Below are 20414 nucleotides of genomic sequence, written 5' to 3'. Positions count from 1 at the left end.
TGTCTGTGACTCTGTCTCTCTCTTTCTGTCTCTCATTACTTCCGGGTTTGGACAAGAGCTGCTAGTTCCTAGTTCCATTGGCTTCCATTGGCTCTGGCTTTTCCTTTGCTGAGTGACCCTAGCTCCAAGTCGCAGAGGAAAGGTTTAGTCACAGTCTCCCTTCCGCCTGCTGCAAACTGCTTAGTCCCACGAGGGGCCCTCACATCTGCGAAGAGACCCTGCCCTCTTTTACTCAAGCCTTGACTCCAGAGGGAGACCTTCAGTTCCTGCCCTGCCCCAGCTGGGGAAGGGTGACTTCACATTCCAGGTCTTCAAGGCCAAGGCAGGGACTTCTTTGGCTGGATTTACAGCCCCACCCTCCGTGTCCCTCTGCTGTGAATATGGGGCCCCATCCTGCCTTCCCAGCTGCACAGAGCTGTTTCCCAGTCCTAGGCTCTGGACCATTTTCCTATTTCCTCACTTTGGGCTCCTCCCCTGAAGTAAGCCCAGGGCTTCCTACTCCTGCTGAGCCCTGAGTCCAGACTTTGGAAAAGGAGCTCAGCCAGCCAGAGAAGGGAGGCTGGGCATTTGGCCTGCGTCTGGTGTAGAAGTGGTCGGTGGGCTCCAGGAGAGAAATGTGGGAGTGAAGAGTGGGTGCTTTTAATCAACACTGACTGTTGTTTGTTCTGAGTTCTTACCATCTGACTACCCCTCCCCTCCCAGCGCGCGCGCGCGCGCGCGTGTGCGTGTGCGTGTGTGTGTGTGTGTTTCATTCAGGATCTCATTCACATATCCCAGGCTGGTCTCAAACCTGCTCTTGTAGCTTTTGGTGGCCTTGAAACCTCCCATCCCCTTGCTTCAACTGGGAAAGCTGGCATTGCAGGTGTATGCCACCACACCAGTTTCCATAGCAGGCTTCTTGCAGTTCAGCTCCCTGGATTCTTAATTTAGGTGACTTTGTCTGCTGCTCACTGTACTGTGAATGCTGGTTCCACTGCTTATAAACAGGATAACAGAGGCCCTGCGGGAAGTTAGGGATTATATATTTAGTTTGGGGGGGCTTAGAAGGGATTAGGGTAGAGCAAAGGTTGGAAGGGAAACAGGTATACGAGCCCAATAAAACAGAAAAAAAAGAAAGAAGGAAAGAAAGAGAGAAAAGGAAGGAAGGAAGGAAGGAAGGAAGGAAGGAAGGAAGGAAGGAAGGAAGGACGAGAGAGAACTATGTCAACATACACCACATGCGTGCCTGGTGCTGGGGAGGTCAGAGGTGAGCGTTGGATTCCCTGAAGTAGAAAATACAGATGATGGTGAGCAGCCACGTGGGCGCTATGAACGGAACTCAAGTCCTCTACAAGAGCAGCAAATGCTCTTAACCACTGAACCATCTCTCCAGCCCCTTGCAGAGGGTTTTCAGTCCAGCTCAGCCTTCTGCTCCCATAAGCTCCATGAGGTGGAAGTAAAGACACTGGGATTGTCACTGGGACCCCCTAGAGGATGAGCAACCCCACAAAGGGCAGGGACTTGGTTGCTCCTGGTCGCTTACCCCCCCACCCAACTTCCTGCAGAGCTTGGAAGACTGCTATGGGTCAGGATCCTCAGGAGAACGGGGTGGGGTGGAGTGAGAAGCCCTAGGTGCTATAGGGGAGCGGGCACCAAGGGGCGGAGAACCGCGGAGCCCTCCCTGAACAAAGACTGGGTGGGCGGCGGCTTGAGTCTCCGCACCCCGCCTCCCGCAGCGCCCGCCGAGCACAGACCTAAATCGAGCGAGCATGGCGGGGGCTCGGGCGGCGCTGCTACTGCTGCTCCTGCACCTCGGGAGCCTGGCGCTGGCCGTGCGGGGTGAGTCGGAGCGTCCTGGGTGTGCCCCAACTTCCGGCTCAGCCCAGCAGACCGTCGGACCGGGCCAGACCACTTCTCCATCCCCGCCTGGGTTGCGGGTCGCTGGCCGGCCTTGGTGCTCTCTCTCCGTCCTCCCCGTCGGTGGGCGAGCAGGGTGGGGGCAGGGCGGCCAGACAGGGATTGCTGAACTGGGCCGGGTCCTTCTGTGGTCCCTGCCAAGGAGTCCTAAGTAGCGGTGAAGCAGAGGCTGTCCTTGCATCTGAGTATCTGAAGTTAATTATTTGTATTGAGGAGAGGGGGGAGGGGAGCGCTCTCTGTGGGAACTGACTTCGTCCTGTCGGGCTATAAGTCTTGGGGCTTGCACTTATGGTTGGTCACTGCAGGAGCAGGATAGGAGGAGGGTGAGGGGGAACCCGAAGACAGTTTCTGGGGAGCAACCAGGCTCGTGCCACTTCCAAGACTTTCTGCAGATCTTCCAGGAAAAGGGACTGAGCCTGTCTTCAGCTGGGAATCCAAGAGGACACCCTGAATGGCTCCTCGGCCCCCTCCGTTGTGCCTGCTTAAGCAAAGCGGGGGGAGCTGGTTGGGTGCTGGGGCATTAAGGGTTGGGTCGCTAGAGGAGGTCACGCTTGGGGTTTCAGATACTGAGACCCCGCCCGCGAGTATCATCCTTGTGGATGGAAGTTGGGCAGGGAGACCATGTCAAGACAGTGCCAATTTCTGGGGACAAGGTGAGAACAGAATGCATGGGATGCTGGTGATGTGAAGGTAGAACGGCTGGGACCTGTGGTGGGGATAGCTGTATGGCGGTGGGGTGGAAAGCTGAGCAGTGCTGTAGTGACAGATGAAGTTTTAACTTGCTGCTTGGTGCCTTGTGCTGTGGAGAGAGGACAAACTGCAGTAGGAGACTTTCTCTTCAGCTTCTGTGAAGACAGTGGGATGGGGGTGGGGTGGGGGAGGCCGTGGATTATGGGACAACTGAGGGAAACCAGAGACTGGTGGGAACTAAGGGATCCCAGAGAGTAGCACTGAATCCCAGAGTTGGGGTGGCATTCATTGAGCCCTGGAAATTGGGCTGGAACGTCCTCCTCTTCATGGTGACAGTAGAAAGAAAGGAGTAGGTGACATCCCCCTGTTTCGCAGGCTTAGTGTCCCTGGGGAAAGACTTTCAGTTACTCCAGCTCTTCCTGATTGAGTTGCCGCTGTGAGAAAGGCCAGACATCTCCTTCAGCCCCTTTCTTGGTCACTACTTCTGGGAACCCTCCCACTCCATGATGTCTGTGGCCAGCACCCTCGCCTCTACCTTCCTGCCTTGAGAGTGGGCATAAAGTGAAGAGGAATGTAGCTGGGCCCCACCCCAGGCCTAAGCTCAGAGGCCTGGGCTTCCTTCCTGGACATAATGTTATCTGGCCCCAGGGACAGGCTGCCCTCTCTGTGTCTGGAGTGCTGCATCTGTTGGAGTGTTGCATGCTGTTGCCGGCACAGCACAGCTAGCTTCTGCCTTCCAGAGCCCACTGCATCCAATATGGGGGTTCCTGGCTTCTGCCACATGCAGCTCCTTTACTGACAGGTATAGATGAGTGGACACGTGTGGACATACACACACCAGTTCGTTCTTGCACTCATCCCACATCCTCGTCTTCATTTCAGCCTGTGTTATCTCTTGATCCTAGCATAACACATCAGACCTCCGAGCTGTCTCTGACCCACAGTGGATGGATGGTCCGAGCACCCCACCTCCATGACTAAAGATCCCCACAGTCAGAGCAGCCTGCAGGGGGGTCTGGGTTGGGATACTGCTGTGCCCACTTTGGGAAGCCACCTCAGTGCTCTCAGGGCATCTGCCTCCTCTCGTTTCTGGGTTCTCATGGTATTCTTGCCTCCTTGCTTCCTCTCTGGCACCTTCAGAGACCATGTCTCCTCCCCTGGAGAAGTAGGTGGAAAGGAGAGGGCACAGGATGACCCTTGTTCCCTGTATGGTTCAGAGGACGGAACCCAGGAGACCTTAACCAGCCTCTGCCTACAGGCCAAGCTGGGTTCTTGTGCCCTTCAGGTGGAGAGGTCTCCAGAGAGCAGCCTAGGCTTGCTGATGTAATCTCTCAGCAGCAGGCACCCTCCCACTCTTTGGTCCCTGGTGAGACCCATCAACAGCAGTGGTGCCCCCTGGAGGAGAGGCTGGAACGTCTGGAGGCAGAGGTGACTGACCTCAGAAAGCAGGTACCGTGGAGGCAGGGATGGGTTAGGGTGGACTTTGTATATTGGGAGAAGGAGCGGGCTTGAGTTCTGGAAGCTCTGGAGATAAAATAGAGGGCTTTCTCACAGAGATCCCCCTACTCCTGTCCCCCAAGTACTGGAATTAAAGGCATTGCACCACAACAACCAACCTTTGTTGCTATTTTATTTTTAAGATTTATTTTTACTTTATGTGTATGGGTGTTTGTCTGAAGATATGCACAGCATGTGTGTCCAGAAGAGGGTGTTGAGGCTCTTGGAACTGGAGTTACAGACTGTTACTAACCGCCGTGTGGGTGCTGAGAACCACATCAGGTCCTCTGAAGGAGCGGTTGATCTCATTACCACTGAGCCATCTCCCTGGCCCTTGCTTTGTCTGTTTGTTTATTGTTTTGATGATGCTTAAGAGTGAACTCAGGTCCTCACAGATGCTGGGCAAGGACTGTACCACTAAGGTATATCTCCCTAGCCCTTAGAATTTTGTTGTGAAAACACAGAGAGGTTCTTAATCTGACTTGGTCGTAATTTCTTTTAGAAACGTAGAGCCTCTGGGCCTACATAATCTCTCATGGATTTGGCAAAGAGAATGGATTTCTGTCAAGCCTAAGGCACCACTAGGAAAGCCTATGGCTGGGCAATAAACGTCTTTGAAAGCCAGGCAGAGTGATGCATGCCTGTAGTGCCAACACCTGAAAGACTGAGGCAGGAGGATTGGCATGAGTTTAAGACCAGACGGAGCTTCACAAGTAACGACCAGCCCGGTTCACTCCTCCCTCCAAATTACTCTGTAATTATTGGAGCATGGATCAAGTCCTGAAATTCTGTGTTCAAGGGATAGTTTTATCTCCCCTGAAACAGGCTGATAGGAGGGTGCCCACCTCTGCTCAGGAATCCTTCTCATCCTGCCTCAGTTTCTCTGTCTCACAACCCATGAGAAAACTGTCTGTGAAGAAAGCTGAGCTGAGCCTCCCACCTTCTGCTCTTGCTTTCCCCAGAACAGGGAGCTGCAAGCCAGGGTGGTGCAGCTGGAGTCCTGTGAGTGCTGCCCCGTCTCCCCCCAGTGCTGGGGGCCAGGTCGCACCTGTCCCGAAGGAGCTCGCTGGGAGCCTGATGCCTGCACGGCCTGCGTGTGCCGTGATGGAACCGTGCACTGTGGCCCCCAGCCCAACCTGCCCCACTGCCGTGGTCAGTATCCTCCCATCCATCCATCGTGACTATTTGGGGACGTAGAGAAGGCATTGGGGTCTCAGGTGACATTGCTGTCTCCACTTCAGGCTGCAGCCACAATGGGCAGTCTTATGGTCATGGGGAGACCTTCTCCCCAGATGCCTGTACCACCTGCCGCTGTCTGGTGAGTGCTTGAGACCCACCTGGATATCCTGCACCTATCGCTGTCACCTGTGGGCCTCTCTCTAACCACCCATCACTGCCATGTTATGCTCTATTAGTTGTGTCATGGAGTCTCTCTGCCCGTTCTGCCCAGACTTTTTCTTCTATGACCTTGGGATTCCAACAGGTTCTACTTTCCAGACGGAGCTCAGTCTCCACAAACTTGTTGGACCCCAAAGCTTCTTGGTGGGGTTGTATCAGGAAGAGGAATGCTTAAGAGGCCTCCTTATTCAGGTACAGAGGTGGGAAGATATGAGGCAGGAGTCTGCCTAACAGGGCCAGAAGAGACAGGATACTGCACTCATCCATTTGGCTTGCCTTCTGCAGGCTGTGGGGTCCTACTGAAGTCCACAAGGGCCAAAGTGTGGCATGCTAAAAAAAAGAAAGTGTTAGGGATATCTGTCTGGTATGGAATAGATGCAGAGACCAGTTGGAAGGCTGCTCTAGTTCTTGTCTAGACACAGGGCCAGAGAAGGCAGGGGGCTGCAGGCAGGATCTGCTCATAGTTCAATCCCATGGAATAAATAACAAGTCAGACTTGAGAGGCTAGAAGGACAGCGGCGTCAGTGACTTGCAGAGAGCTGGGTGAGGGAAGGCGGTGGCTCTGTAGATTTCTGTTGGAGTCAGAGTCTCAGCATCTAGCACTGGCTGGGCTAGAACTTGCTGTGTAGGCAGGCTGACCTCAAACTCACAGATTTCCTCCTGCCTCTGCCTCCCGAGTTCACTTCTTCTTAGTTAGGTTTTGCAAAAATCTGAATTTCAAATAACATGTGATTTTTCAATATATTAAGTATACCCACATGATAATTGGGTCTCTCCCCCTTTTTCTTTTGAGGCTGTTTCATGTAACTGAAGCTGACCTTGAAATCCTGCTCCTCCTGTCTCTGCCCTCCAAATGCTGGCATTCTAAGTGTGCACCACTGTATTTGGTTCTCTCTCTCTCTCTCTCTCTCTTTCTTTTCTTTTTTCTTTTGGTTTTTCGAGACAGGGTTTCTCTGTGTAATCCTAGCTGTCCTGGAACTCACTCTGTAGACCAGGCTGGCCTCGAACTCAGAAATCCGCCTGCCTCTGCCTCCCAAGTGCTGGGATTAAAGGCGTGCACCACCACGCCTGGCTGGTTTTTTATTTCTTGAGATAGGATCTCACACTGTAGCCTGAAATTTACTGGGTAGCCCAAGCTGGACAGGTAAGAGAACTAGGGTCTAGCCTCTGCCACTGTTAATGTTCCCGTTGCTCTGCATTACCCCAGGCCTGGCCATGCCTCTGAGCATCTGGGTCTGCAACCCGCTAGACTTTGAGGTCTGCAGAATACCCCAGTGTGGACGGTGGGGAGAGCTCAATGCAGGGCTTGGTGTCTGCTCTGCAGGCAGGAACCGTGCAGTGCCAGGGGCCTTCGTGCTCTGAGCTTAACTGTCTGGAGAGCTTCATCCCTCCTGGAGAATGTTGCCCCATCTGCCGGCCAGGTGACCTCCCGTTCTTCCCCCTCATCCCCTCAGCCTCCGTGGGGCCACACCTATTTGAGGTGATGCATTCCCCTGGGTTATGCCCACCCATCATGCTCTCTGGTGACCCCATGTCATCCTTCCAGGCTGTGAATACGAAGGGCAGCTTCACCAGGAAGGGTCTAGCTTCTTGTCCAGTTCCAACCCATGCCTCCAGTGCTCTTGCCTGGTGAGTTGGTGCAGCCTCTACCCAGGCCTGCTTTCCCGGAGCCTCTCTGTCCCATCCTGCCATGTCTGTCACGGTTAGCCCTGTACACATCTTCTGAGCCCGGTGCCATTGAGATTTCTCCCTCCATCCCTACTGGACCCCTGCCCACCTTGAACCTGCTGGAAGTTAAGGGCATTGTCCATTGTAGAGGAGCCTGGTTCGATGTGTGCCTGTGAAGTGCCAGCCAAGCCCCTGCCTCAATCCAGTCCCGAGGCTTGGACACTGCTGCCCAGTCTGCCAAGGTGAGGACCCACGACCCTCTCATTTATTTACTCATTAATTTAATGTGTATGGGGTATCTGTCTTGTTTCCATTGCATGCCTGTGTACCACATGCGGCCGTGCCTGTGGAGGTGGGTGCTGAGGATCGAACTCATGTCCTCTGGAAGAGAAGTCTTAAACACTGAGCCATCTTCCTAGTTCCTGTGACACTTTTTTTTTTTTGGTAGAGTCCCCAGCAGGCTGGCTGTCCTATCTTTCCACTCCAGAGCCCTCCCTTCCAAGCTGATGTTTGATCAGTGGGCGAGCAATGCTAGTTCAGTACATCCTGGAGCTACAGAACCTGAGTTCAAAACTTCCCACTGCCTCTTAGTCAGTTCCATGACTCTAAGTTATTGTGCCTTGGTTTCTCCATTTGTAGGGTGCATGTAATAGGCCTTCTGGTGTTGTATAATCAATGACCATCATCTGTTCTGGGTGCCCAGACCCAGAATCCTCCCTCAAGGATTACCACTAGATGGTGACCCTGAGTCACACCAACTAAAGTAGAGTAGAGTTGCACAGGCAGAGGCAGAAGCAGGGACCAGGTACTGTTGAACCTAAAGGGAAGGAGACCAAGTCCTATAGAAGGAAGGCATTCCAGGGGGAAAACCTGGCTGCAATGACACTGGATAAGCTTGGGAGTGGGAGATGAAGGAGTGTTTGGGAAGAGGCCTGCACGTCAGGGTTTAGACTCAGCTCTGTGTGTGTGTGTTAGGAGGTTTCTGTCATAGGTAGGACTGGCCAACGCTAAGAGGGAGAGGTGAGGAGCAGTCACCACAGAAAGCACGTGGGTTGCTGTGCTGTCTAGGAAGGCATGGGAGAGCAGGCTGAGGAGCAATGAGGACCTTTCCCTGCCTGGGGCATTGGGAGTCCCTGAGAGTCAGAGGTAGGAGCATGAATGGAGGGTGGAGAAGAAGGTAAGATGGGGGCCAAGATAATTCCCACTAGGCCTGTTCTCTGTCCCCAGCCTCAGGCTGCATAGAAGGGAACTCTCATAGGGACCATGGCCAAGAGTGGACCACTCCTGGAGACCCCTGCCGCATCTGCCAGTGCCTGGTGAGTCCTGAGGTGCCCTTGGACTGTCCCTCACCCTGTCTTGCCACCAAGCCTGTTGGATTCTAGATTTCATTCCATGGGCCACATCTACAGGCACGGAAAGGAGATAGAGATACAGTGGGCATTGTGGGCCCCGTGAGCAAGCAACCTGGTGGGCTTGCCTGTTTTGCTACTCTGTTCAGCAGGATGGTAATCTTGGCTCACAGAGCTCATGGATTTGTGGAGAGTCAATATAACAGGCGAGCTCTAGGGGGTGAGGCCTACAGTCGGGCTATTCAATCCAGTGACACTGAATCCCTTAAAATGTGGCCGCCAGAACTGTTATGATCTAGATGTGGTGGCAAATGCATTTGGTTTCAGCATTTAAGAGGCAGAGAGAAAAACATTCATGTATTTAGGGCTAGCCTGGGCTACATAGTAGGACTCTCTCTCTCTAAAAAAAAAAAAGTATAAACTGGATATGGCTTATACTGTCTGTGATTCCAAAGCAGGAAGACCGTGACTCTGAGGACAGCATGGGTTATAAAACTGAGAACTTGTCTCAACCATCTTCCCTTAAAGCAAAACAATAACAAAAAAAAAAAGAAAAAGAAAAAAAGAAAGAAAGAAAGAAAACAAAATGAAGGGTCAGTAGGATAAAAAGGAATGAAAAACATCTTATTAATACTCTACGTTGACTGCACGTAGAAATAATATTTCACATGTGATAGGTAAATTACAATGTTAAGCTTTAATTTTCTCTGTTTCCCTTTCTGCTTTAAAAGTTGACCTTGATAAAACATTTACGAGGCTTCCGTGGCTTGTGTTATCTTGTTCTTCAGCCGCCTGGCTGTAGGACTGCCTGGGTGGGGTGGTGGGTGCAGAGGGGGAAGTCGGGAAGGGTGTACAGATATTGGAACAAGTTGTAAGTACCGGCTTCCTGAGATAGATGCCCCACTTACTCTTACCCCCTCAAGCCTACCAGCGTAGGGCTACTGTTGTCTTTTGTTTTCAGATAGGCAAACTGAGTCACAGACCACTAAGTAACATGCTAGGCTGTACCTCTGTGCTAGATTCCTGGGGCTGCTGTAACTAAAGACTTGAAACAACATGAATATAGTCCACAGTTCTGGAAGCCAGAAGTTCAAGACCCAAGGGCGGGAGGTTTGGTTGGCTGGGAGGTAGGGCCGTGCCTTTCCTGGCTTCTGGTCTTTGTCAGCATTCTTTGGCTTCTAAAGCACCTATTTTTTTTTAAGATTTATTTTTATGTTTCATTTATAAAGATTTTTTTTAAAAGACAGAACTTCACAATATAGACTAGACTGGCCTTGACCTTACAGAGGTCTGCCTGCCCCTGTCTCCCAAGTGCTGGGGTTAAAGCTGTGTGCCACTACGGCTGGCCTCGATTTTCTTCTTTTTGTAAATATATTTCATAAATTTCTTAAATAGATTTCTTACATTTAAAAAAAGATTTATTTATTTTATATATGTGAGGACAGTGTTGCTGTCCTCAGACACACCAGAAGAGGGCATCAGATTCCATTACAGATGGTTGTGAGCCACTATGTGGTTGCTGGGAATTGAACTCAGGACCTTTGGAAGAGCAGTTAGTGCTCTTAACTGCTGAGGCATCTCTCCAGTTCCTTTATTTTCTTTTTTAGTGCATTCCCCACTCAGATTCAGACAGGCTCACAGGGAGAATGTCACAAGATGAACTCAGATTCGGATGCAGAGATCCAGCCGCAACTGAATCTGTGCCCCCCCTTTTTTTTATAGGAACACTAACTCATGTTGGATTAGGGGGACAACCTATTCTAATAATACCCCACTAACTAACCACATCTTCAACTCTGTTTTCTTTCTTTTTTTTTTTCCTAGTATTAGCACATTTTAATGTTTTCAAAGCAACATTAAATGACATTTTTTCTTTTTTTAATTTTTTTTATATTTTTTTATTAGGTATTTTCCTTGTTTACATTTTCAATGCTATCCCAAAGTCCCCCATACCCACCCCCTCAACTCTGTTTTCAAAAAAAGATCACGTTCTGAAGTACCAGTGCCAGCCATTTCATCCTACAAATCTAGAGGGATACATTTCATTCCATGAGAACACCCAGTGAGTGTATGGCTGGGAGTCTAGTGCCATTTCTCTTTCTTGGCTGAACTCTTGGGGGGTGGGGGTGTCTCTCCTCTGCCTACCCTTACCAGGAGGGCCGCATCCAGTGCCGCCAGCGGGAGTGTGCCAGCCTGTGTCCATACCCTGCCAGGCCCCTTCCGGGCACCTGTTGCCCTGTGTGTGACGGTGAGTCAGGAGTGGGACAGAGTCTCTAGAGAGGCCAGAAGAGCTGGTGGCTGGCAGTGATCCCTGTCTGAGCACCTTTCTCCCACAGGCTGTTTCCTAAATGGGCGGGAGCACAGCAGTGGGGAGCCCGTGGGCTCCCAGGACCCCTGCTCCAGTTGCCGCTGTACTGTGAGTATGGCTGCCTGGTAGGGAGGGCCTGGCTTCAGGACCTGCCTGCTTCTTGCTGACTGGGCCCTGTTAGCAGAATGGGAGTGTCCAGTGTGAGCCTCTGCCCTGCCCGCCTGCACCCTGCAGATACCCGGGCAGGATCCCTGGGCAATGCTGCCCTGTCTGTGATGGTGAGTGGGGGCACGGTCACCATTCGCCGTGCAGGGGGCAGGCACCAACTAGGGACAGGCTCTGGATGGTGGTGAGCTCTGATTGCCTTGCACCTACACCCCTCCCCCAGAGTTGAGTCCTTACCTCTCCTCTCAAGGTGCACATCTCTGTGGTGGCCTAAAGGTCATGCCTAGGCAATCCCTCAAGATAGGGATATATGCCTTGGAGTGACATGATGCTTCCTGCTCAGCCACTAGTCCTGTCCCCCAGTCCCCTGTCCTCCTGTCCAGGCTGTAAATACCAGGGACATGAATATCGGAGCCAGGAGACCTTCACCCTCCAAGAGAATGGCCGCTGCCTTCGGTGCGTCTGCCAGGTGAGTGAGCCTATCTTCCGCCCAGCTCTGAGTTATTCCTTAAAGGCTTCTCACTTAGCCTTCTCCCTAGGCTGGTGAAGTATCCTGTGAAGAACAGGACTGCCCAGTCACTCCCTGTGTCCACTCTGCCTCCGGCCCCCAGCTCTGCTCCGGTGTGTATGTGTGAATGTTGGGGAGCAACTGCTAAGGTCACTATTTCCATGGAGTGGGGTTCAGGGGAGAACTCCACTCCAGAAAGGATGGTCTACTAGGCATTTGGGAGTTTGAGCAGAGGCTATGAACTAGGGCGCCCCCCCCTCCCCGCTAGGTTGGGAAGGACAAGAATGGATGAAGGTATTCAGGTTGCCATGGTGACAGACCTCCTTGCTGCAGCCTGTGTGCTCAATGGTGAGGAGTTTGCTGAGGGGATCCAGTGGGAGCCAGATGACCAACCCTGTACTTCCTGTTCCTGCCAAGATGGAGTGCCTGTGTGCAGGGCTGTGCTTTGCTCTCCAGTACCCTGCCAACATCCTACCCAACCACCTGGTGAGTGCCCGGCCAGATCTTATCTCGTCCTTCTCTGGCTTTGACTGGCCCACCCTGACCAGCCTGCTCCACCTAGGTGCCTGCTGCCCCAGCTGTGATAGCTGCACCTACCACAGCCTGGTGTATGCTAATGGGCAGAACTTCACAGATGTGGACAGCCCTTGTCAGACTTGCTACTGCGAGGTACATTCCTGAGCTTACAGCTGCCCTGCAGAGCCCCTCCTGAGCCCCCTCCTAGGCTTACAGCCACCCTGCAGAGCCCCTCCTGAGCCCCCTCTCATAGCCTCTTCCCTGCTTCCAGGATGGGACTGTGAGGTGTTCATTGATCAACTGTCCTTTCACAACCTGCGCCAAGCCCCAGAATGGACCAGGCCAGTGCTGCCCTAAGTGCCCAGGTATGCATTTATTGTGTCTGACTGGTCTTGGGGCCCAGACCCTGTTGTCCACACAGCCCAAGGGGATCAACAGATATCTTCCAAAGCCATGGCTTTTGTAAGTGTTCTTGGTCCCACACAAATAAAAAAATGCTCTGGAACTCACAAGGTCATGGGCGTGAGGAAAATAAAGATTTGTTATCCTCTTGTGTTAGGGGACCACCTTTCCCTGTGACCCTGTCACATACCCTCAGATGAACTCACCAATACTGCAACAGGGATACAATGGGGCCCGCACAGTCCCCGTGGGCGTGGATATGTGTCTTAGGCACACATGTGTAAGTTTTTCTTCTCAGCACCCTCAGAGACACACATCCATCCCCACCTGCAAATAAAGAGAAAGGGACTCAAAATTCCCACACCTGTGAGAGCGATACACATTACTACACACAGCCCCCTTTCCTTGGTTGGAGACAACCAAACAGGTGACTGCATTCTGGGAGCCTCAGAGAAGCTGCAGGTGACACCTAACACTGTCAGTCTTTGCCTGAACTCCTGTCTTCACTGTCTGCTGCCCAGACTGCATCTTGGAGGCACAGGTGTTTATAGATGGGGAGCGCTTTCCTCATCCAAGAGACCCCTGCCAGGAGTGCTGGTGTCAGGAAGGCCAAGCTCACTGCCAGCTCCGTGCCTGCCCCAGCGCCCCCTGTGGTCACCCTCTGCCAGGCACCTGCTGCAAGAATGACTGCACAGGTGAGGAGTCTGGGCTGGGGACGGGTGTACCTGGCATGGAGGACTCCTCCACAGGTACACCCCTGGGGACAGCAGCCCATAGCTGCCCCCCTCTTCAGGCTGTGCTTTTGGCGGGAAAGAGTACCCCAATGGAGCAGACTTCCCACATCCCACTGATCCGTGTCGCCTGTGTCACTGTCTGGTGAGCGTATGACCCGGAGGAAAGGGGAGCGGCATAAGGGATCGGAGGTGCATAAGGGTTGGGGGGGCCACTTCTCACTAACCCCGACTTGGCTTCGGGTCTGTCCTTCACAGAACGGCAACGTACAGTGCCTGGCGCGACGCTGTCCGCCACTGTCCTGTCCGCAGCCAGTCCTCACTCCGGGGAACTGCTGCCCGCAATGCCCAGGTAGGCCCGCTGCTCCTTCAGCCACCCCTCCCCTCGGCTCCTCTTGCATCGCGTGACCTGCCACACTTTTTCCTCAGATGCCTCTGCTGACTGCCCACAGTCAGGGAATATGGTCCCTGTCCGCCACCAGGAGCACTTTTTCCAACCGGGAGACCCCTGCAGCCGCTGCCTCTGCCTGGATGGCTCAGTGTCCTGCCAGCGGCTGACCTGCCCTCCTGCGCCCTGCGCCCACCCACGCCGGGATGCCTGTTGCCCCTCTTGCGACGGTACCTCCTTTGTGGCACCCTGGGTAGCAACTTCCCCTCACTTTGCCATTTGCTACCCGTCTCCCATTCTTTATACCCTGCTCCCCACCTACAGATGTGCCTTCCCAGGGGGTCCTCCTTCCTCCGTCTCTCCTACCTGGGTACTTTAGTAAGGACACAAGGAACGAGGTCCACTAACACCGTCTGGCCACTAGTCACCATGATCTCCCCAGTCACTCCCCTTCCCCCCAGGCTGCCTGTATCAGGGGAAGGAGTTTGCCAGTGGGGAGCGTTTTCCATCACCAAGCATTGCGTGCCACGTGTGCCTCTGCTGGGAGGGCAGCGTCAAGTGCGAGCCCAGGACTTGTGCCCCTGCACAGTGCCCCTTTCCTACCAGGGAAGACTGCTGCCCTGCCTGCGATAGTGAGTTGGGGTGTGGGGTGGGGGACATCATATGACACACTGCTGGGGCTAGAGAGCCAGGCCAGCTCCTCTTCATTGCCCCAAAGTAGTTCAAAATAGTAAAATAAGTTTTACAGTAAGAAAAAAAAAGGGGGGGCGGTAGTGACACACAACTTTAATTCCAGCACTTGGTAGGCAGAGGCAGCAGATTTCTGAGTTCGAGGCCAGCCTGGACTGCATAGGGACTTCAGGACAGCCAGGGCTATACAGAGAAATCTGTCTCAAAAAAAGAAAGAAAATAAAAAAACAGCAGCAGCAGCAGCAACAACAACAACAACTATAACAACAACAACAACTATAACAACAACAACAACAACAGCATGGCCTGCACTGATGCCTGAATTTTCTCCTGTCCTCAGATAATTTGGGCATGTGAACTTGGGCAAATAACAGAATTCCATCAGACCTAATTTTCAGCCCTGTGAAAAAGCTCCCACTCCTTGTCACTTACAGGTTGTCTTAGCGAGCTTTCTTTTTTGAGACAGGGGCTCCTGTAGCCCATGTTGGCCTCCAGCGTGCTATCTCTTGGAGGATACTATTTGTCCGCTCCTCCTTCCTCCCGCTCCCAAATGCTGGAATATAGGCTTCCATCAGCAAACCCAACTTATTTTAGCATCTTCTGCCAAATGTAATTTTATTTATGGAATGACTTTCCTCAAATGAACATGCTAATTGAATTTTATTTAGGGTGGAGGGCAGAGAACAACTGGAACCAGTTCTCTTCTCTACCATGTGTTGCTCCCAGGGGTCGAACTCAGATTATCAGGCATTGTTGGCAATGCCTTTACCCACTGAGCCATCTCCTTAGTCCCCTAGATGGATTAGATGGAAACAATTAGACTCGCCACAAATAGAGATTGCCGTTAAAATGAATACAACTAGAACACAATACTGCTAAACTCTACCTGGATGTGGTGACTCATGCCTACATTCTAGGACTGAGGCAGTCTAGACAGTAAGATCAAGAGTTCAAGGCCAGCCTCAGTGATACGAGATTCTGCTTCAAAGAAAAATCTAGGGGGCTAGAGAGATGACTTAGTGGTTAATAGCGCTGACTGCTGCTCTTCCAGAGAACCCAGGTTCAATTCCCAGCATCCACATGGTAGCTCACAGCCGTCTGTAACTCCAGTATCTGACACCCTCACACAGACGTACATAGGGGAAAACATCAATGCACATAAAATAAAAATATGAACTTTAAAAAAAATCTAATATATCTGTGTATGTGCATTAGACTTCAAACTCTTTAATTTTTTTGTGTACGAGTGTACTTTATGTGTATGGGTGTGTAAAAATCCAAACGCTATCACTTTTTGTTTTTAAATTTGAAACAAGATTTCTTACTAAACCTGGAGCTAAACTGGCAGCCAGCAAGCCCCTGTGACTGTCTGGTCTCTGTTTCCACTAAGCTGGGCTTGTAGCTGTGTGGACAGCCCTGTTTGGCTGTTTACTTGGCTATTGGGAGCTGAACCCAGGACCTAGTGCTTACTGCAAATATATTCTTAGCCCCTGAGCTGCCTCTGTTACCTCCCGTCCACTGTGTAGCTAAGGCTGGCCTAGAACTCCTGATTATTCTGTCTTCATTTCTCAAGTGCTGGGATTATAGGTGTGTGTTACTATAACCTGTTCACCTGGTTGGGTTTTATTTGTTGTTGTTGCTATTTGTTTTTTAGATTTATTATTTTAGTTTGTGTGTATGAGTGTTTTGGCAGCATGTATGTCTGTGTATCATGTGTGGTGTCTAATGCCCTCAGAAGTCAGAATTGGGTATCAGATTCCCTGGAACTGGAGTCACACATGACCCTGAGCCACCACATAGGTCCTGGGAATTGAACTCTGTGTCACCTGCAAGAGTAACAAGTGCTTTTAACTGCTGAGCCGCTTTTTAAAAAAGGGGATACAAGCAGTGTCTTAGGGGAGTTCAGGGCATACTATCCTCTCCTTAATCAACCTGGGTTTGACAGAGTATTGGGAACAGGCTACCTTGGAGCTGACACCACTGTATCCCTAACTCAAGCCCAGGAGAACTGGTGCCTTCTAGCAGTGGCCCACTGAGCATTTGACCCTGTGGCAGAGCCTTGTGGATTTTCTCTATAGATGGAATTCTTACAGGATACAGGGGGAAAAGCCTGCCCTGTGACCTGGCCAAACCCCACCCCAGTAAGTCTCCTTTACTAGAGCCTGTGTGTGTGTGTGTGTGTGTGTGTGTGTGACCCAGCCCCACTCCTGGAGTCCCAGGTCAAGCTCAGGGAATGACTGCTTTCCTCTCGCCCCTTTCTGCCCTCCTCTTTGGCTCCTCCACTGATAGGCTGTGAGTATCTTGGGGTCTCCTATCTGAGCAGCCAGGAGTTCCCAGATCCCCGGGATGCCTGCAACCTATGCACCTGCCTTGGAGGCTTCGTGACTTGCACCCGCCGGCCCTGTGAGCCTCCAGCCTGCAGCCATCCACTCATCATACCCGAGCACTGCTGTCCAACCTGCCAGGGTAGGAGGGCACCCCTCACCTCCTCACTCCTGCCGGGGCTCTAGGGTGGCTGGGCACCAGTGGGCAGGAAGTTTGTATACTACGGAACTCCATCTCAACCCTGAGATATGTACACATGCGCGTGCGCGCATCCTCTTACCCCCTCAGAATTCCCATATGCCTGCTCTACCCTCTTCTCTGTCCCCATTGTCACCTCACTCATTGGTCTTTTGTGTTCTAAACTTTCTTACTCTTAAACTGTCTTGCTGCCTTCTTAAAACTTCACCCCCCTGAAAACCGTCCAGTGGCTCCTATTACCCTTGAGTCACCAACCAGGAGGGGCAGCTTCTCCTGCCCAACCCTCTCTGACCCACCCCATCTGGCCACATAGCCAGCATGCCTGGGCCACCCTGTCCTCTCCCATGCAGGCAGGACATGCTCTGGACCTTTCACCCCCATTTTCCATCCACTGTCTTTCAGCCTCTTCCTCCATGCAGATCTGAATGATATCTTCCCTCCCATTCCTCCCTTCCCATCTTCCTCTGACATACTATCTCTAGCTGAACTGCGTGGGTTTTTTTGTGGGGGAGGGTCCTCAACATGGCTCTGTGTGTGTGTGTGTGTGTGTTCATGCAAGTGACAGGGGAAGGCTCTCGTGACAGTGGCCCTCCCATTCCATTCACCTTTTTGCCAGGATGCCTGTACAACGGGATCACCGCTGCCCTCGGAGAGACCCTTCCTGACCCCCTTGACCCCACCTGCTCCCTCTGCACCTGTGAGGTGAGCTGGATCTCTGGAGGTCTTGGCATCTTCCCATCCTTTATCTTCCTTTCTGGTCTGGAAAGAGTCGTCTGCACCTAGGTTGCAGTGAGCGTATTTTGCTCCTGACATCTGGTAGGGATAAGGTTGGGGTCAGGTCTTTCTGGCCAGGGGAGAGGGCTGGATAAGCTCACTAGGGTGCCTGCCATGCTGGTAGCGCAGCCTGTCTTGGAAATCCAAGTCACAGTGTGATCTCTCCCCCAGGAAGGTTCTATGCGCTGCCAAAAGAAGCCATGCCCTCCGGCTCCCTGCGCACACCCGTCTCCAGGCCCCTGCTTCTGCCCTGTTTGTCGTAGTGAGCATGGTTTGCTACTACCTCCTGTGTGCCTGGCACCTGTGCCCTTCTGCCATCTCCTTCTGTCAGGTCAGTGGTGGGGCAGGGTGGTACGGACCCCCTTCCCACAGGAAGTGTGTCTCCCATAGGCTGCCTCTCTCAGGGCCGGGAGCACCGAGATGGGGAAGAGTTTGAGGGACCCCAGGGCAGCTGTGAGCGCTGCCGCTGTCTGGTATGTAGACGCAAGGCTGGGCAAGGGCGGCTTCTGGGTCTGAGTGTCCACAGCAAACCTGACCCTGTGTCTCCTGTCTGCAGGCCGGCCAGGTCAGCTGCACGAGGCTTCAGTGCCCGTCCCTGCCCTGCTTGCATCAGGTCACAGAACCAGGGACCTGTTGTCCTCGATGCACAGGTATACCTAACCCTGTACTCACACTGAAACCCTTAGCTCTGTAACCCTCCTTCTGCCTCTTGCCTCAGTTCTTGGCTGTTCCCCTAATCAACATTCAGCCTATCCTTCCTCAAAGCAGCACATCCCTAGCGGGTAGGCTAGATTCCCCTCCAAGCTGTCTCTCCTGTTTTCCAGTCATAATAATCATTGTCAGTAACATTTATTGAGCACTGTATATACAGTGTACTAGTCCCTGAGCTAAGCACTACACACACACACACACACACACACACACACACACACACACACCCTCATTTTAAGGAGCACAGTTATCTTATCTATAAACGATATCCTTGACCCTGTTTTTACTACATTTATTCATTTATTTTCGTTGGGGAGCACATCACAGCCTGCATGTGGAGATATCAGGGGACAGCTTATCAGAGTCCTTTATCTTCCTTCACCCCGTGGGTCCCAGAGATCCAACTCTGGTGGTCCAGCTTGGTGTCCAGTGCATTTACCTGGTGTCCAGTACATTTACCTGGTGTCCAGTGCATTTACCTGGTGTCCAGTGCATTTACCGGCTAAGGAGTCTCCCTGGTCCCCTTCCTCCCATGTTTTAAGGATGAGAAAAAGGAGGCGACAGAGGTGATATAATTTGCCTGGTCGTTCAGATAGCAGGTATCAGGGTCAAGATGTGCACTCTGGCCAGTGGCTGGGGAGCCTCAGCCTTTCTTAGCCAGCTTGCTGCCGCTCACCCCACCCTGTGTGGTTAATCCAGAAATGGTTCAGCATCTCTTGCCTTGTAAACAAAGCAGGACAGATATAATTCCCATTAAACACAGGAGAAGACTGAGGCTTGGAGAGATACCTGGGGCATATGGGTAGTGATAGGACAATTCATTCATTCCATGTGCACCTACTAGATGCCTGCTGCATACCAGTGTTGCGTGGTGGGTTCCCATAGATAATGCCTGCTGCTTGCAGCCTGGATCATACAAGCAAGTGGCCCCTGACACCTCCGCAGACACGAGTTCTGCCCTAGCCCATATTGGTACCACATCTCTGCAGGGTCCCCTCCTGGTACCCTCATATCTTGCTGACCACAGATGGGCTTGGGGGGGGGCAGGGTTCAGAAGTCCAGATCTCAGACTCAAAGCTTACAGCTACCTGCCTGGGACACAGGCTGCCTCGCTCGCGGGGAGGAGCATCCTGAAGGGAGTAGCTGGGTGCCAGCGGACAGCCCCTGTTCCTCCTGCATGTGTCACAAGGGCGTCATCACTTGTGCCCAAGTCCAGTGTGTCAGCACCTGCATCTGGCCCCAGGAGGGGCCCAGCGACTGCTGTCCTCGATGCTCTGGTACTAGGAACCTGGGGAGAGGGGAAACATCGAGTGGGGGATGAGAACCACAACCTCCCTGCTTTGATGCTGAGCTGGGTGGCAGAGGTGGGTGTGAGGAGGCTCAGGAGAAGTGGCCTTCATCCTTGTACATGCCTCAGCCCCAGGGGGTAGGGGGAGCAGGAGCTGGAGGGTAGAGGAACCCACGCCCTGCATTGTGGCCAGCCTGAGGGCTCCTTAATTTGTTCTGTTCTTGTCTTACCTAAAGGCTGTGAGCATGGGGGCAGGACGTATGAGCCTGGGGAGAGCTTCCAGCCCGGGGCAGACCCGTGTGAAGTGTGCATCTGCGAGGTAGGAGAGGGCAGGATGTGGGGCTGGACGTTTGGGGTTCCAGACTTCATGGAGCAAGACCATGGGGTCAGAATGTGTCTCTGGGCCCGGGACTGAGGCTGAGCTTGGTCTGGATTTAGACAGGGCACAGGTCTGAGCAGGGAGGCTGGGGATGGACCCCTGGCTGGTCTTTGGGATGGTGATTTTCAGGGGTAATGAGAACCTGCATGGAAAGTGTATGCATTCTAGTTTAAATATAGCGATGAGGGCTGGGGTAGGTAGTTCAGTTGGTAAAGTGGTTACCTAGTATGCACAAGCCCTGGAATCAATCCTTGGTACCACATACACAGGGTACAGTAGCATATGTCTATAATCCTAGCCCTGGGGAGGTAAAGGCTGAAGGACCAAGAAATCATCAAGGCCAGCTTTGGCTGCACATTAAGTTTGAGGTCAGCCTGGGCTACATGAGACCTATCATCAAGATCAAGCATAATGGTAGCCGGGCATGGTGGCGTACGCCTTTAATCCCAGCACTTGGGAGGCAGAGGCAGGCAGATTTCTGAGTTCGAGGCAAGCCTGGTCTACAAAGTGAGTTCCAGGGCAGCCAGGGCTAT

At 52.4% G+C, this 20414-nt stretch overlaps 1 protein-coding gene across 1 annotated transcript in view; it reads left to right on the top strand.

Moving 5' to 3' along the window:
* Window positions 1–20414, top strand: part of Kcp (kielin cysteine rich BMP regulator) — a 37689-nt gene that overhangs the window by 9813 nt on the left and 7462 nt on the right. Inside the window, exons 3-29 of the mRNA XM_029478167.1 lie at window positions 3872–4035; window positions 5046–5235; window positions 5325–5401; window positions 6806–6902; window positions 7028–7110; window positions 7298–7391; window positions 8377–8465; window positions 10653–10746; window positions 10835–10914; window positions 10991–11084; window positions 11355–11440; window positions 11511–11592; window positions 11813–11965; window positions 12042–12148; window positions 12267–12360; window positions 12919–13092; window positions 13191–13273; window positions 13387–13480; window positions 13558–13746; window positions 13978–14148; window positions 16496–16672; window positions 17346–17431; window positions 17675–17765; window positions 17894–17976; window positions 18060–18153; window positions 19318–19491; window positions 19739–19821. Coding sequence (XP_029334027.1) covers window positions 3872–4035; window positions 5046–5235; window positions 5325–5401; window positions 6806–6902; window positions 7028–7110; window positions 7298–7391; window positions 8377–8465; window positions 10653–10746; window positions 10835–10914; window positions 10991–11084; window positions 11355–11440; window positions 11511–11592; window positions 11813–11965; window positions 12042–12148; window positions 12267–12360; window positions 12919–13092; window positions 13191–13273; window positions 13387–13480; window positions 13558–13746; window positions 13978–14148; window positions 16496–16672; window positions 17346–17431; window positions 17675–17765; window positions 17894–17976; window positions 18060–18153; window positions 19318–19491; window positions 19739–19821 — 3083 coding nt within the window. The remainder of the gene's footprint in view (window positions 1–3871; window positions 4036–5045; window positions 5236–5324; window positions 5402–6805; window positions 6903–7027; window positions 7111–7297; window positions 7392–8376; window positions 8466–10652; window positions 10747–10834; window positions 10915–10990; window positions 11085–11354; window positions 11441–11510; window positions 11593–11812; window positions 11966–12041; window positions 12149–12266; window positions 12361–12918; window positions 13093–13190; window positions 13274–13386; window positions 13481–13557; window positions 13747–13977; window positions 14149–16495; window positions 16673–17345; window positions 17432–17674; window positions 17766–17893; window positions 17977–18059; window positions 18154–19317; window positions 19492–19738; window positions 19822–20414) is intronic.

Source organism: Mus caroli, chromosome 6 (assembly GCF_900094665.2).
Source record: "Mus caroli chromosome 6, CAROLI_EIJ_v1.1, whole genome shotgun sequence".
NCBI classification, from domain to species: domain Eukaryota; kingdom Metazoa; phylum Chordata; class Mammalia; order Rodentia; family Muridae; genus Mus; species Mus caroli.
The sequence above is the reverse complement of the archived record's forward strand: the minus strand, read 5'-3'. Positions and strand labels throughout refer to the sequence as shown.